Raw genomic sequence first — 14652 nt, 5'->3', positions numbered from 1 at the left:
AATCTGGCTGGCCAATCACAACGTTTGTTTGGACAACGGACATTTGTTTTAATTTGTTTTGAACCTTTGGATGCAAATCGCACAGGGTTTTCAAGGAGTGACGACAAAACGTTGGCCAATAGGCACAGACAGAGACAGTTTGAAAAACAACGGGTTGTCAACAATCATCCGATGTCTCATTAATCAGGGCCAGACTAAATATTGACATTTAATCTCACATTTAGTCTGGCCTGTCAGGCTAATTCCCCTCCCCCTTCGCTGCTCCGTTAGTCCGTCAGTATTTTTGCTCCTCTCTGGGCCCAGTGGGTGAAGCTGGGGTGAAGATCACTTGACTCCTCACATCACCTCGCGATGTGAGGTCTTAAATAATTGAGAGAGAAAAAAATGATCGAAATCACCATGGAATGATCTCCTTAACCTTTTTCTCCCTCCTCCCTCCTTCCTTCCACCCCCACTCACACTTTTCTTTAAAAAAAAACTCAAGACCCAGTTTTTTTTCCGTTTTTTTTTTCTTCTCAGTCCTCACTCACAGCCTTGAATTTTTAATGTCTTAAAAGTAAATGTTTGAAACAGGCCAGCATTAAAGTAGAGACAGAGAGAGTAGAGAATCTCTGGTAGAGAGGTGTGGCGGGTTGGGGGTGATTTTGCAGCACTTCATTTATTGATGTTTCATAGATTGCGTAGCCGCTAATTTCCTGCTCTTGCGCACACTGACAAACTGGGCTAAGCGGGACCCCTGGCCTCCTTTGCTCCCTCTGTAGGCCCCCATGCTGCTTTGTGTAGGAGGAGAGAGAGAGAGACACAGACAGCCAGCCGTGGAGCCAGCCAAGAGCCTGAGCATGGGGGACAGAGAGAGAGAAACAGACAGACAGAGAGGGAGAAGAAGAGACAGAGAAAGAGAGAGTGAGTGTGTGTGTGTGTGAGAGATAGCGAGAGAGAGAGAGAGAAAGAGAGACAGACAGAGAGGGAGAGGAAGAGAGAGATAAAGAGAGAGTGAGTGTGTGTGAGAGATAGCGAGAGAGAAAGAGAGACAGACAGAGAGAGGGAGAGGGAGAGGGAGGGTGAGAGATGCACTGGGCCACCACGCCACGCCAGGCCACGTCTTAATTAAAGCGATTCATTCCTCCTGCCGCACCTGTCCATTTAATACCCTGCCAGCATCAGAGAGTTAAATCCCCGGGCGTGAACAAACTCCCACTGATGCATCAGGGGACTTTGTGTGTTTGTTTGTGTGTGTTTGTGTTTGTGTATATTAATGTCTGTATATGTTTTTGTTTGTTTGTGTGTGTGTGTGTGTGTGTGTGTGTGTGTGTGTGTGTGTGTGTGTGTGTGTGTGTGTGTGTGTGTGTGTGTGTGTGTGTGTGTGTGTGTGTGTGTGTGTGTGTGTGTGTGTGTGTGTGTGTGTTATTAAGTCTGGGGAGTAGTGTGCAGTAGCAGTCAGTAGGAACTTCTCTCGGAGTTCTGGCACAGCTTCAGTCAGAGAGCGCTCCATCAGGGTCGGTAGGGGAGGCGCAGGGGAGAGAGGAGTGGAGAGGAGAGAGGAGTGTGAGGGAGGGAGGGAGGAGGGGGAGGATATGAGTCCGGTGGCTCAGTCTGAGGGTTAAGAACTGTGTCATTGATCGTCTGCTGGTGCTGTGCTGCCTTGTCGATCCCTCCTCTCCTCTCCTCTCTTGTCCCCCAGTGCCTCAGTGCCTCCAGAGCTGCTGCTGAAGGCCAAACAGGACGGCTTCTCCGACCGACAGGTGGGCCAGGCCCTGGGGACGTCCGAGGGCGAGGCCCGGGCGCTGCGGCTGAGGCAGAACATCCGGCCCTGGGTCAAGCAGGTAAGAGACACCCCCCCTGTGGATGTGGAGGGGGTTTGGTTTTGGCAACAGGCCCAAGTCGTGAGCCACTGTCGATACAAGGCTACAATGTCTAATGATGAGTCTGTTTGCTGTTTTTTTTGTTTGTTGTTGCTCCCAGATTGACACCTTGGCAGCAGAGTACCCCGCTGTCACCAACTATCTGTACTGCACTTATCATGGAGAGGTAACGAAGGCCTTAGAAATCTATCGTCATAATAATAATATATTATATATAATTATTTTTACTTTAATTATTATTATTATTAATATTATTATTATTATTATTATTATTATTATTATTATTATTATGTTATTATTATTATTGTTGTTGTTGTTGTTGTTGTTGTTATTATTAATATATTATTCGAAATCTATATCTATTTTTATTGACATCTATTTTCATGACATTTATTCTGCCCTGGTAATTACTGTATGCTGCACACCATTTTATTGTATTTCCATGTGATTGTCATCCTCAATCAATACCAATCATCAATATCATCAATAGGAGCATGACCTGGACTTCGTTGACCAGGGTGTTATGGTGCTGGGATGTGGCCCCTATCACATTGGTAAGTGTTTGTCGGTGTGCCATGTCTTGTCTTAAAACAAGAAAGCAATGGGACATTTTACATGATGTAGTAGGAGATTTAAAGAGCCAGTTAATTCAAAATAATCAGACATAATCATGTCAGACTCTTAATAATAGAGTATGATAATAATAATTAATAATAAGTAATAGCGTGATAGAGAATGAGTCCATTAAAGTTTTAAAGTAGTCTTGTGTTATGGCAGTAATTTCTGTGCATGGATGCTGTTGGGTTAGCAAAGGAATACACTTAGGCATCACACATCCAATACTATTATACTGCAAAACATGTCAAGATACAAGCAGGATAAGATTTTTAGTTTAGTCTTACATACTTAAAACCATGAATAAGCTCTCAAACTTCAGGGTATTCCGCACATTCTCAAAGAGTGGTCTATTTTTCTCTTTACGCTGTCTTTCAAACCCTTTAAGGCATACGGTAATCACTATTATAGCTGTGTTAGAACCATCATGACAATGGCCAGGTTGTAGTGTGTCTGATGCGCTCCTGTAGACCTGTAGAGCTTACCTTGTTTCCGGAAAATACAAAGTAGGCAGAGTGATGCCCATGAGGCTTCCTAAAGGATCATGTGGAATGTGTTTCATATCAGTATACCAGATGTATTAGCTGGATTACCCTTCACTAGTCAGGCCATGCCCTCCTTGTCAGGCCATGAGCAATATACATATAGCTTCTGAGCTCCGGAAAAATCAGGAACTCCACCCACTTTGTCGGAAACCAATCAACTTTGAGCAGCTCCAATGGCCCTGAGTAGAGGCATGTTCAAGGTTATGGCGTAGTTTAAGCACAGAAGTTCTATTGGACTAAGAAAATCTTTGGTTTAAGCCTTGACAACTAGCAAACCGAGGGAGGCGGGTCAACCATGCCGTTTGGGAAATGTTAATCATTATGCAAGGGGTCAGACCAAGTCTCGAAGAGATTTGAAAGTCGATGATAATCAGGCAACCCCTTCACACCTCCTGCCCCGCCCCTCCCCTCTCCTCTCCTCTCCTCTCCTCTCCTCTCCTCTCCTCTCCTCTCCTCTCCTCTCCTCTCCACTCCTCTCCTCTCCTCTCCTCCACTATCCTCCCCTTGCCTCCCCTTGCCTCCCCTCCCCTCTACTCCCTTCCCCTCCCCTCTCCTCTCCTCCCCTCACCTCTCCTTGCCTCCTCTCCCCTCCTCTCCTCTCCTCTCCTCCCCTCCTCTCTCCTCCCCTCCGCCACCTCTGTGTCCAGGCAGCAGTGTGGAGTTCGACTGGTGCGCCGTGTCCAGTATCCGCGCCCTGCGGCAGATGGGCCAGCGCACGGTGGTGGTGAACCATAACCCGGAGACCGTCAGCACCGACTTTGACGAGTGTGACCGGCTCTACTTCGAGGAGCTGACCCTGGAGCGCATCCTGGACATCACACAGCAGGAGGTGAGGGCTTGCATATTCACGCAGCGCAGGCCACACGTGTGTGCACTACACTGCACTGCACACACATACTGAACACGTGCAAAACTGTGCGTGCACAGGCACACACACACAGACACATGCACACGCACACACACACATTAAGCGTGAACAATGCTTGTCTACAGGTCCTTGTCTTTCACTTTCCCAACATCAACAGGGCCTTGCCTTGGCTTGTCCCCCCCCCCCAATGTAATCCCCCAAAAAGGGACGTAATGCACCCCTGCAGTACCTCCCCCACCTCTGAGTACCGCCCCACAGTTTGAGAACCAGCCAAGGTCTTAGCAGGGCATTCCTCACATAGATTTTCACTCATCGAGCAGAGATCTTCACTCTTACAGTATACTGTGTAGTAGGTGTTCTACACGCACTGGGCCAAAACCGGAAATTGTGATCTTGCTCGCAGTAAAAAATGGCGATTAAAAAATGTGAAATGGGATGTAAGTTTACGATGTTGACGTCTGGGGTTACAGGATGTCGGGAATTAGTGCACTCTTTCTCCAGCTTGCATCATAAAGACCTCTTGCACTGCATTAAGTTGTAAAAATTGATATAATAAGTGGGGGAAAAAAGAAATCTTTTTTTTTTTTAAAAAGGCAGAAACTTATGATGCTAAGAACGAATTTAACAACCCCCCAAAGAACTGTGAAAGTCTGTGTAAAAATTTAAGAAGCATGAAACTGCAGGGTGCTCAGTAAGTCTGTTAAGTTCCTCCGAGTCTGACTAAGAGAGTTGTGCTTCCTGTTTCTCATCTCTTGGCTGGAGTCCCCTGGCTCGGTGGAAAGAAGACTGTAGCATTCGCCCCTCTAAACTCCCATTTTCCTCAGCTCAGACCAACTCCTTGCATAAGACTTGCGTAACGGAGTATCAGGAGCCTCGTGTTATACTGAGGAGGGAAAGGCGTCCGCCGTCCACGGTTTGCGTGCGTCATAGCTGTGATTGAGAAGCGTTGTGTTGTTGATTGTGACGCACGCACAGACCCTTGTGTTGAAACTGGCCCCTAGTCAGTGTGTAATTTGGTGATTGCTGGTGATTGATGATTGATTCTGTAATATTTGCAGCTGACACTTGATCACCCTACGCTAACTTTTCCATCACTGTAGTTGAAATGTCCAGAGAGAGGAATTAGATTTAACGATGTAGTCTCTTTTTAAAGGTACACTGTGCAGGAAATGGTCAAAAAGGGTACTGCAACTATGCTGCTCATTGAAACTGGGCTGCCTATTGCCAAATTTGATCTTTACATGAAAGTTTACTAAGTAATAAACACATATTTTCTAGTTTGGTCCAAGTAGAGTCCTTTTTGCAGCTAAAAATGGCTATTTTTGGAAATTCAAAATGGCGGACCATGGAGAAGATCCCCCTTTTCATGTATGAAAAGTGCAATTTTTCCAGTCGTAATGAATACTTAGAATTTGATGGTGGTGGTAATTATTCATGAAAAGGGTAACATTAGTGAATGGGCAACATGAATTCTGGAAGTAAACAACTAAAAATCTCACACAGTGTCCCTTTAAAGATTTTTTTGGTCTTTTAGACTTTCATTGACAGGACAGTAGAGAGAGACAGGAAACATTTTGGGGAGAGAGAGACGGGCGAGGATCGGCAAATGACCCAGGCCGGAATTGAACACGGGTCGCTGGCGTAGCATCCCAGTGACCTACCGTTAGAGCCACAGTAGGACCTAACGATGTAATGTTAACTTAGTGCTGGCAGGTACAGTAGACTGGACTAAACTGGTGATGTTGTGGATGGAGTAGCAGATCGTGAGCCGCCCGCACCTAGGGCAGCAAGAGAGATGACTTCATCACGTCACTACGTAATAAAGGAAATGGCAGGCACTGATTGTCTGAGCAAGTCCTGCTGTCACAACTACCGTAGGCTTATATTTCTTTACAGGTCTGTTGTGGGGAAAACTTAAAGGTGCACTGTGTAGGATGGTGGCGAGAGTAGGTATTGCAACTATGCTGTTCATTGAAACGGTGCTTCCTATTGCCAAATTCAACCTTTTCATGAATATTTACCAAGTAATAAACTAATATTTTGTAGTCAAAATTACAAATTACAATACATTTTGAAGCTAAGAATGTCTATTTCCGGAAATTCAAAATGGCGCATATGAAGAAGATTCCCCTTTTCATGTATATAAAGTGCAATTTTTCCAGCCATAATGAATGCTTAGAATTTAATGATGGTGCTGCGTATTCGTAAAAAAAAGGTACATTTCTGAATGGGCAGCATGAATTCTGGAAATGAACTACTAAACATTTTACACAGTGCACCATTAAAATCGTTTTCCTGGCTCATGTTAAACCCCACTCCATAAAAGCTGCTTCCTTTTCAGCTGGGGGCTGGGTCCTTCCCCCTGTGCATTAACACCATGACGTGTCTGCATAGATTCTTAAAATGCTTCAAAGTACTGTAGTGCCGTAAACCCCTCCTCCTCTCCACCAACAGATTCACCGTCTTTATCTTCCACAAATTACCAGCCTGCCTAAGTGGCTATTGGATCATGATGGCAATTGTTTCCCCCCCATCTTCCACCTCCTCCTCCTCCTCCTCCTCCTCCTCCTCCTCCAACTCCTACTCTCAATAAACAAATAAGCCTTGTAGAGGTGCCGTGTCACGAGCCAATTCCCAGGCGCCATGTTGTAGTAATTAACTTTGCATTAGAGGAGCTCAGGGTACCTGGAGGGGGGGCCCAGCCCTGAATGGCTAATGAAGAGGTACCGTAGCCACGTTTGTTTGGCATCCTCCGCCTCGCAGGAGAGAAGAGAAGCGCAGGGTGCAAGGTGCGGCCGGGGGTTGAATACGGGGGAGGACACAGCAGGGTGAGAACCGCATGCCCACGGTGTATGGTGTCAAGTGCCAATGACGGCCAACGCAGGGGCTCCAAAGTAACCAGGCTTTGTTATTCTATCTCGGGTTATGGAGAAAAAAAAAGTAATGATGGCAAGGCCCATGTGTTCAGAATACAGACTTTTTTATACTCTGGTCAATTTAATGTCTTAAATCATTTTTGGTTGGGTGGTTTGAATCAAACATGTTGAATTGTGTGGTGTCTCGGAATTGACGATTCTAATGCTGAAGCAGAGGCAGAAAGCAGAATCAACAGACAGGCCTAGAGTTTCAGCTTCTCTCTGGTCGCATGAGTTGTTCCCATATTGTTTATACCGTATTGATGTTGAATCAATGCCGACTCTCCTCTGACCCCCTTCCTGCAGGGCTGCACGGGCAGCATTGTATCCGTAGGCGGCCAGATCCCCAACAACCTGGCCATGCCGCTGCACCTGAACGGGGTGAAGATCCTGGGCACCAACCCGCTCCAGATCGATCGCGCAGAGGAGCGCTCTGTCTTCTCCACCATCCTGGACGAGCTGGGAGTCTCCCAGGCCCCGTGGAGGGCCCTCAACTCCCTGGTAAGAGACTAAACCCAATGAAATAGTCAAGGCACTAAAGATTGCCCTTCATGGCTTTGTTGTAGCCCCATAATGGAAAGAGTAGAAGTCTGCACTGTAGCTCCACTTTGAAAATGTATTCAGGTCATACAACGTTTCGACCCAACATCATCAGACATCATCAGACAGAACTTCATCAGACACCCTGTTGGGTCGAAGCGTTTTATGACCTGGATACATTTTCAAAGCGGAGCTACAGTGTGCGGACTTCTACTCTTTCCACTATCAGATGCACCTTTGTCTTGCACCTGGCCTCAGAGAGGTGGGATGTGCATACTCTTATGAAGATTTTAGTAGCCCCATAAGGGCCCGTGTATACCAGGCGCTACCTACGCGACCCAGGTAGCTGGGGTGGTTGAAGAAGTTTCGCCATGAATTGGCTTTATTCGCTCTGGACGCGGCATTGACATGTTTGATTCAGCTAATCACATAACGGCTCTGTCTTGACAGCCTGGGACATTCGTCGATATGAACGTTCAAATTGGTTTTCGCTGAACCGCGTCATAGCGAATTCACTTAAGATTAGCTTGAGTTTAATCGTCAAAATTCGCTCTGGTCGCTCAAGAAGCTTCACTTCTGGCGAATTCGCTCTGGTAGCTTTATTCGCCTTCCCTCCATAGAGAAATAATGACTTTCGTCGCTCTGGTCGCGCAGTTCGCGCAGTTCGCTTTTGGTGTACACGGAGCTTAATGCATGCCATTCCACCAGCGGTACACTGTAATAGTCACTGAGAAGTTAACTACCGTAGTATTACAGTACTATGACATAACACATGGCCTTTAGTAATGCACTGCGACTTGGTCATTGCCATTCGTGTATCAGCAAATGTATTATGCTGTGTCTTAGTGTATGCTCTTCCTGCTTAAATTAAATTCCAATTTCATAATCCAACGAAGGCTCATGTATCTAATTACTGTAAGCTCACAGTCAGCACAGTCTTCTACACTAGAACTTCTGCAACTTGTATTTGTCGGTTAGTGTTTTTGTTTAGGACAAGTCTGAAGATCCATTTTGAGTTTACAGAGTTATAATGAAATGTTGTATTTTTTTGTGTGTTTTGTTGTTCCTTCCCTGCTTTGAAGAATAGAATAGAGTATTTTTCTAGAAACTCCTTTGTCTGCCTCATTGGCATTCAGTGGCGTGCGGTGGCTTTCCTGTCCGTTCGCTCGCTGCAGCGGCAGTTAAGCTCCCCCAGAGCGACAGAAAATACTCTCCGAATGCTGAAGTGCTCTTAGCCTCTTCCCGACATCACGAGTGCTGGAACGTGTTGTCTGGGAGTTGGCAAGCTCTTACCCCTCTGCCTTAGTTAGTGATTGTGGTTTGTTTGTTTTTTTTCCATGTGGTTAGTAATTGTTGTGGCTGAATGTGGCATGAGGTAGGCAGTGCCAGGCTTTGGAACAGGTGCGTGGAACAGGAGTGTTGAGAGACCACAATCCATTCTTTTTTTCATTATTATGATTTTTATAATTATTTTTCCAAGATAGGACATTGCAGACAGACAGAAAATGAGTTGGGAGAGAGAGACGGGGAGGGATCAGCAAATGACCCGGTCTGGAATCAAACCTGGGTCGCCGGCGTAGCAGTCCAGTGACACGGCTGGGCCCACAATCAATTCTTATGTGCCCGTCATAGTCCAATCCACCATCTAGCTTCCATCCCTCTGCTGTGCGTTTGCTTCTTTCTGTCTTTCTTTCTTTCTTTCTTTCTTTCTTTCTTTCTTTCTTTCTTTCTTTCTTTCTTTCTTTCTCTTTTTCTCTTTCCTCCTGTCTTTCTTTCTTTCCCTTTCTCTGTTTCTTTCTGTCTCTCTCTCTCTTATATAGGCCTCCAGCGAAAGCATGCTGCTGACATCAAACACTCACACAAAATGGCCCAGGGACTAGTGCAGGAGGATAGCAGCCTTGCATCACTACCCATTAGTGAAGGGTTCAGCATTTAAAAGCTATAAACTAAAAGAGAATGAGCTGAAAAGTCAAGTGTGTGGGGGCTGGGGGTGGATAGGTAGGTAGGTACTGTACGTACGTACATGCGAGAGATGTTTCAATGAGTCACATGCTGTCTGTATCTCTCTCTCTCTCTCTCTCTCTCTCTCTCTCTCTCTCTCTCTCTCTCTCTCTCTCTCTCTCTCTCTCTCTCTCTCTCTCTCCCTCTATCTATCTATCGCTCTCTATCGCTCCCTGCCTCCAGTGCTCTTCCAACCACTCCAGCTGCTGTGTGCTGCCTGGTGGTTAATTGCGTGTCTGTGGCCTGTGTGTGGTGTGTGAGCCAGGCGTGTGGCAGCCAGGCGGGGTGTTTATTAGTCTCCTGCTGCTAGTTTTGAGCTCTGGACTTCCCTTTTCCAGACCCAGCTGGCGTAGAGTGCAGCACTGGGCCCGAAGCGAAGGCTCTTCTGGGCCGCCCGCTCCACTCCACACCCCACAATCCGAATCCTCTGCAATGTGTCTGATGAGCACTGCAGGGGGTGGGCCCTCGTTATTAGGAATGTTGGATGGTGGTGTTTTTTGTTTCAAGGCAGCACGCGCGCGTTCACACACACACGCGCACACACACACACACACACACACACACACACACACACACACACACACACACACACACACACACACACACACACACACACACACGTATGCAAATTTACTGGGCGTAATTATCACAGATCAGGAGACACAGGAACATTTTACATACGTTTGACACCACTCTTTTGGTAGATTTCCCTTTGTAGCGATTCCAAATATTTTACATTCTCTATGCTTTCATTCTCTTTTGCTCTATTTTTGGTACTATGTGATTGTTCATAACTCTTTGTGGGGCATTAGACTGTCTAGACCAGCGTTTTCCAACCTTTCTTGTTCTGCGTAGTACCCCCTAAGCCATGTCGTCATATGAAGAGTACCCCCTTATGCGTGCTCTATATCTATTCTGCTATCCCAAAGTGGCTACACTCCATGTGTATGTTATTATTACATTTCCTCACGTACCCCCTGAGATGTGCTCGCGTACCCCTAGTGGCACACGTACCCCTGGTTGGGAAACACTGGTCTAGACAGATGTACACTGGGTAGATGTTGAAACTAGTAGAGTTTGGGGGCGCAGTAGCTAAATGAGCTAAAACACTTTAACCATTACGCCGGCAACCCGAGGTCCTTTGCTGATCCTTCCCCCCTTTCTTCGCACTCATTTCCTGTCTCTCTCAGCTGTCCTGTCTGCATAATAAATGTGAAAAATCCCAAAAAATATCCAGTCACTGTGAAACCTGAAACCATCAAAAAGGAAAAAACTGAATTAATGAATCTCTTTTCATGTCTGATTCTCAGGAGGATGCGTTTGCCTTTGCAAATGAAGTCGGCTACCCATGCCTGCTGCGGCCATCTTATGTCTTGAGGTGAGTTGCTCTAATTTACAGATTTATACTTTTATCTACACAGACACACATACTGTATCATTTAATAATTTCACAGGACACCAATCAACAATTGCTTTTGTAAAAGACGCTCAATGCCAATCGAGAGTAGAGTGCTTGTCGGTTGAGACGCATGGTGAACAGAGCTGTGGTGTTCCTCCACAAGACTCTTGATTGAGGGAATTGGAGTTGAGTTCATTATAGATAGGTTTCCCGTTTTTAAAAAAAAAAATCCGATGTGAGTAGGGGCAAGATGCTAAGGGGCAAGATGCTAAGCAGCCAACCATGTGAGCACATTTTTTTGTGTGACAGCTGTTTCCAACAATCAGAGGTTGAAGAGGGACCCCTGGCTCCGCACGCAGACGCTGACAGGGATTGTTTACAAATACGAAACACATGTATAGAGAGGTGTTCTGGCTTCAGAGGACCTCCCTTCTCCAGTAGGCCAGAGCTGTAAGCATGAGGTGGCTATACCCAGCAGGTAGCAGATTAGTGGGCTGAGCAGCTTCTACCATTGATCAGGAGGCCCTGGACACAGCAAATATTTGTGGTGGATGTCAACTTGACTTTTCTTTAGCTATTCTCTCAGGGGAATTGCTCACAGAAACTCTGGCATTTGCAAGATGAATGAATAAATGAATGAATGTCTTCGGTTACAAATTACTCAAAATACACCTAATCCCAAACTCCCAATACTTTTAAGGTTATGCTAGTGTAATTTAATGGTATCTTTTGCCACAGCATTAAAAAAGTGTTAAAGGAACAGTCCACCCTTTTTTGATTTTCACATATTTGCAGTATTTGCCAGCATTATTCATGAATGTGCACATAATTTTCGTCTATGTGTTTCCATTGCCTAGTTATATATAGTTATATATATATATATATAGTATAGCCAAATTAAGCGTAGCAATACAAGTCTATGGAGGCAAACAAAACATCATCAAGTGTACTTATAAAGTACTGGTACTTTAAAATTAATGTAAAATTCACCAGAGTGTTAAATAGCTATTTAATCCTGTCCTGTAATCATTTGTGGCTTGATGGTAATGCTATGCTAATAATTCTGATCCAATAAATCTAAGTACTGACAAAAAAACGAGAAGAAAATGATATGCACATTCATGAATAATGCTTGGAAATACTGCAAATATGTGAAAATCAAAAAAGGGTCCTTTAAGTATAATTAGAAAATTCATGAGGCCCCATTGCATTTTAGTGCCCTCTTACAAAGGCTGAGGTGTTTGAAAGCACTCAACTTCTACTCCATATGGCGTGTCTACCGATGTGCCTGCGTCAGGTGTGGTGTAATAGCCAAGACTGATGTACAGGCCATGCTCAATATGGGGCCCTGGATGCTACCACGGCAATTAAACTAAGTGGAGTCGTGCTGCCTACCCACTAACACTATTTCCAGCCAGCTGTGTCTAAAAATAACAGCTGCTGTTACATCATCTGGAAGTTTGGATGGTAGGCCTGCTGTTTTATTCCCTATGATGCTCGGGATAATTTGGTATATTTCCTGTTTTAAACTGGGTAGGAATCCTTTTTTAGGTTGAGTCATTGAACATTTCTCTCTGATGTGACTGGGGGTTCATCTTTCCCTGAACTCAAATTGCTACAGCAGTTGCTACATCAGACGCCGTGCCAAAATCCCTATTGGGTGCTGTTCACGTCACTTAATTATGAAGGAGAATGAGCCATTTTTGGGGCGAAATCTCAAATCACCCATTAGGTGCAGGTTCTTTGCCTCTCACTGTCTAGTCTGAGTTCTAGAATGGCAGAAACGTCTGGAATACACACTGGACTTCAGAATGATCTTTATAATCATAATATCAGGCATTTTAGTTTAAAAAAAAAATGCACCTGCTGAGTTTTGGACGGACAAACGGATGGACCCACAGAAGTGGCGAGGCACACTCTGGCACGGACATATGACACACTTGCATACTGTACAGTATATGTTGTCCAGAATGATTATCGTACCATCCGTAGCAGCAATGCGGTTGGTTGATTTGTATTCTAGAAGCCAGTGGTGCCGTGGGCACTGCAGATGACCTCCTGCCCACTGATCACAGGCCGCGGTTGGAAGCCCTGCTGTGCTGCTGTGGTGACCGACCGGCAGCTCTGCCTCCTCGCTGAGGTCCAGGGCTGGACTGGGATTGACAAACGGCCTGGGCATTTTTTGGCATAGACGAGGCCCTCCTCACACAATCCATCTGTTTCTCTACGATATGATTGTGTCAGTCCATTGTCTGTATTAAAGATGGACCAATGGACCAACCTCATCTAAATTATGGGTTGTTCTGGGGGGAAGAAACAACACCAAAAAACTCCCCCCAAAAAACAGCATGGGCCCCTGAGGGCTGTCGGTCCACAGTGAAAATGCCCTGTATGTCAGATTACCAGTCCAGCCCTGGGGAGGTCCCTCGGTGAGGTCCCCAAAGTTTAGCCCTGCATGCCTGTAATGAGGCCTGGCAGCTGTGTGGTGGTTTGCCTGCCTGCCTGCCTGGGGCTGTGCTCGGGGGGTGAAGGACCCTCACAAAGAGGACGCTCTGCTCCTCCTCAGCAACCTGGACTTGGGGGATCACCATCTTCTCCACATCACAGGTGACTTTGACTGGCAGCAGACTGTCATGAGATATAATGGTGGTGACACAGCGTGGTGGAGTCTAGGGACACTCGAGTGATGTCGAGCTGGTGTCGAGTCAATATGAACTATCTGTCAAACCCAGCTGCCAAGCCATTACAACGCACAACAGCATCGTCTCTAGGGGTTAGGGTTGGGGCTGTCTTTGCAGCATATTGGTAGCTCATCTTGACAGAGCAGCCCATCTCGGCAGAAGACCTGATGTGAACGCCAGGTGCTCGGCAGGTGTTTGTTATTCCAGATGTTCAAAGCTTTCAGTGTTCAGGAGTGTGTTTTTCGAAAGCATTAGCAATATAGTTAGCAACTTACTTCGTTGCAATGCAATTTCCCATTGGCAACCTACTAAGTTGCTAACTGGTTAGCAACGATGCTTTTGAGAAACGGGGTCCAGTTCTGCCATCATTCTCTCACAAGGAGTGCCTACTGTAAAACATAGTGGGCTACTGGATATTCAAACACGATATGTATTATTAACCCTTAAATCCTGCATACCAGAGAATTGTGAAGTACACTCTACTGAGGCATATATATGCAAATCAGGGAGTATCCATACTGTGGGCGTTAACCATAAATTATGGGAGGAGAGAGGTAAAGAGCAGCTACTTACTGTATTTATTCCCCTGTATGTTCAAAACCTGGCAGTGAAAATGCTTGTGTAATTTGTGGTGAAAATTCTTTGGTGAGTTTTCGGAGTGATGTAATCCAAGGAAAACTCAAGACAGGAAATGAGCAGTTTCAGCTTACTCAAGAGGAAGAGAAAGGTGTTCTGTATGAAATTACCTGATGATTATGTAAGTACTAAGTCTTAGTGATGGCGAAAATTGAAAAAACTCTTAACCGGCTACTGAGACTCATTAACCGGTGGTTATCTGGTTAACCGGTAATCTTAAATTATACAACGTTCGCGTGCCTGATATGCACAGCACTGATTTAAAAAAAATAAAAATAAAAAATCACATAAGCCTTTTTTTTTGCCGCGCAGACAGGACCTGCCATGTCCAGCCACTGTTGCCAGATGGAAAATGCTGAATTATCGTACTAAAACCTCAAAATTATCGTTTTTTGTGGCTTTTTGAGAGGATTTTTTTATTATAATTATTATTATTATTACAATCGGTTAACCGGTGGCAGAAAAGTTGAACCGGTTAACCTTGATCCGGTCGACTATCGGTTAAACGGTTACCGGTTAACATCCCTATATGTAAGCCTCAAGTTGCACAATTTTAATCATGGCCTGCCTCACTAAATGGATAATGGCAT

General features: G+C 45.3%; 1 protein-coding gene across 1 annotated transcript in view; it reads left to right on the top strand.

Annotated features, from left to right (window-relative positions):
• cps1 (carbamoyl-phosphate synthase 1, mitochondrial) overlaps positions 1-14652 on the top strand; it is a 79698-nt gene that overhangs the window by 30907 nt on the left and 34139 nt on the right. The window contains exons 22-27 of the mRNA XM_063213444.1: positions 1682-1823; positions 1963-2028; positions 2353-2416; positions 3670-3851; positions 7112-7306; positions 10657-10724. Of these exons, the coding sequence (XP_063069514.1) occupies positions 1682-1823; positions 1963-2028; positions 2353-2416; positions 3670-3851; positions 7112-7306; positions 10657-10724 (717 nt within the window). The remainder of the gene's footprint in view (positions 1-1681; positions 1824-1962; positions 2029-2352; positions 2417-3669; positions 3852-7111; positions 7307-10656; positions 10725-14652) is intronic.

Source organism: Engraulis encrasicolus, chromosome 13 (assembly GCF_034702125.1).
Source record: "Engraulis encrasicolus isolate BLACKSEA-1 chromosome 13, IST_EnEncr_1.0, whole genome shotgun sequence".
Lineage (NCBI taxonomy): Eukaryota > Metazoa > Chordata > Actinopteri > Clupeiformes > Engraulidae > Engraulis > Engraulis encrasicolus.
Note: the sequence above shows the minus strand (reverse complement) of the source record. Positions and strands in the feature narration are given on the sequence as shown.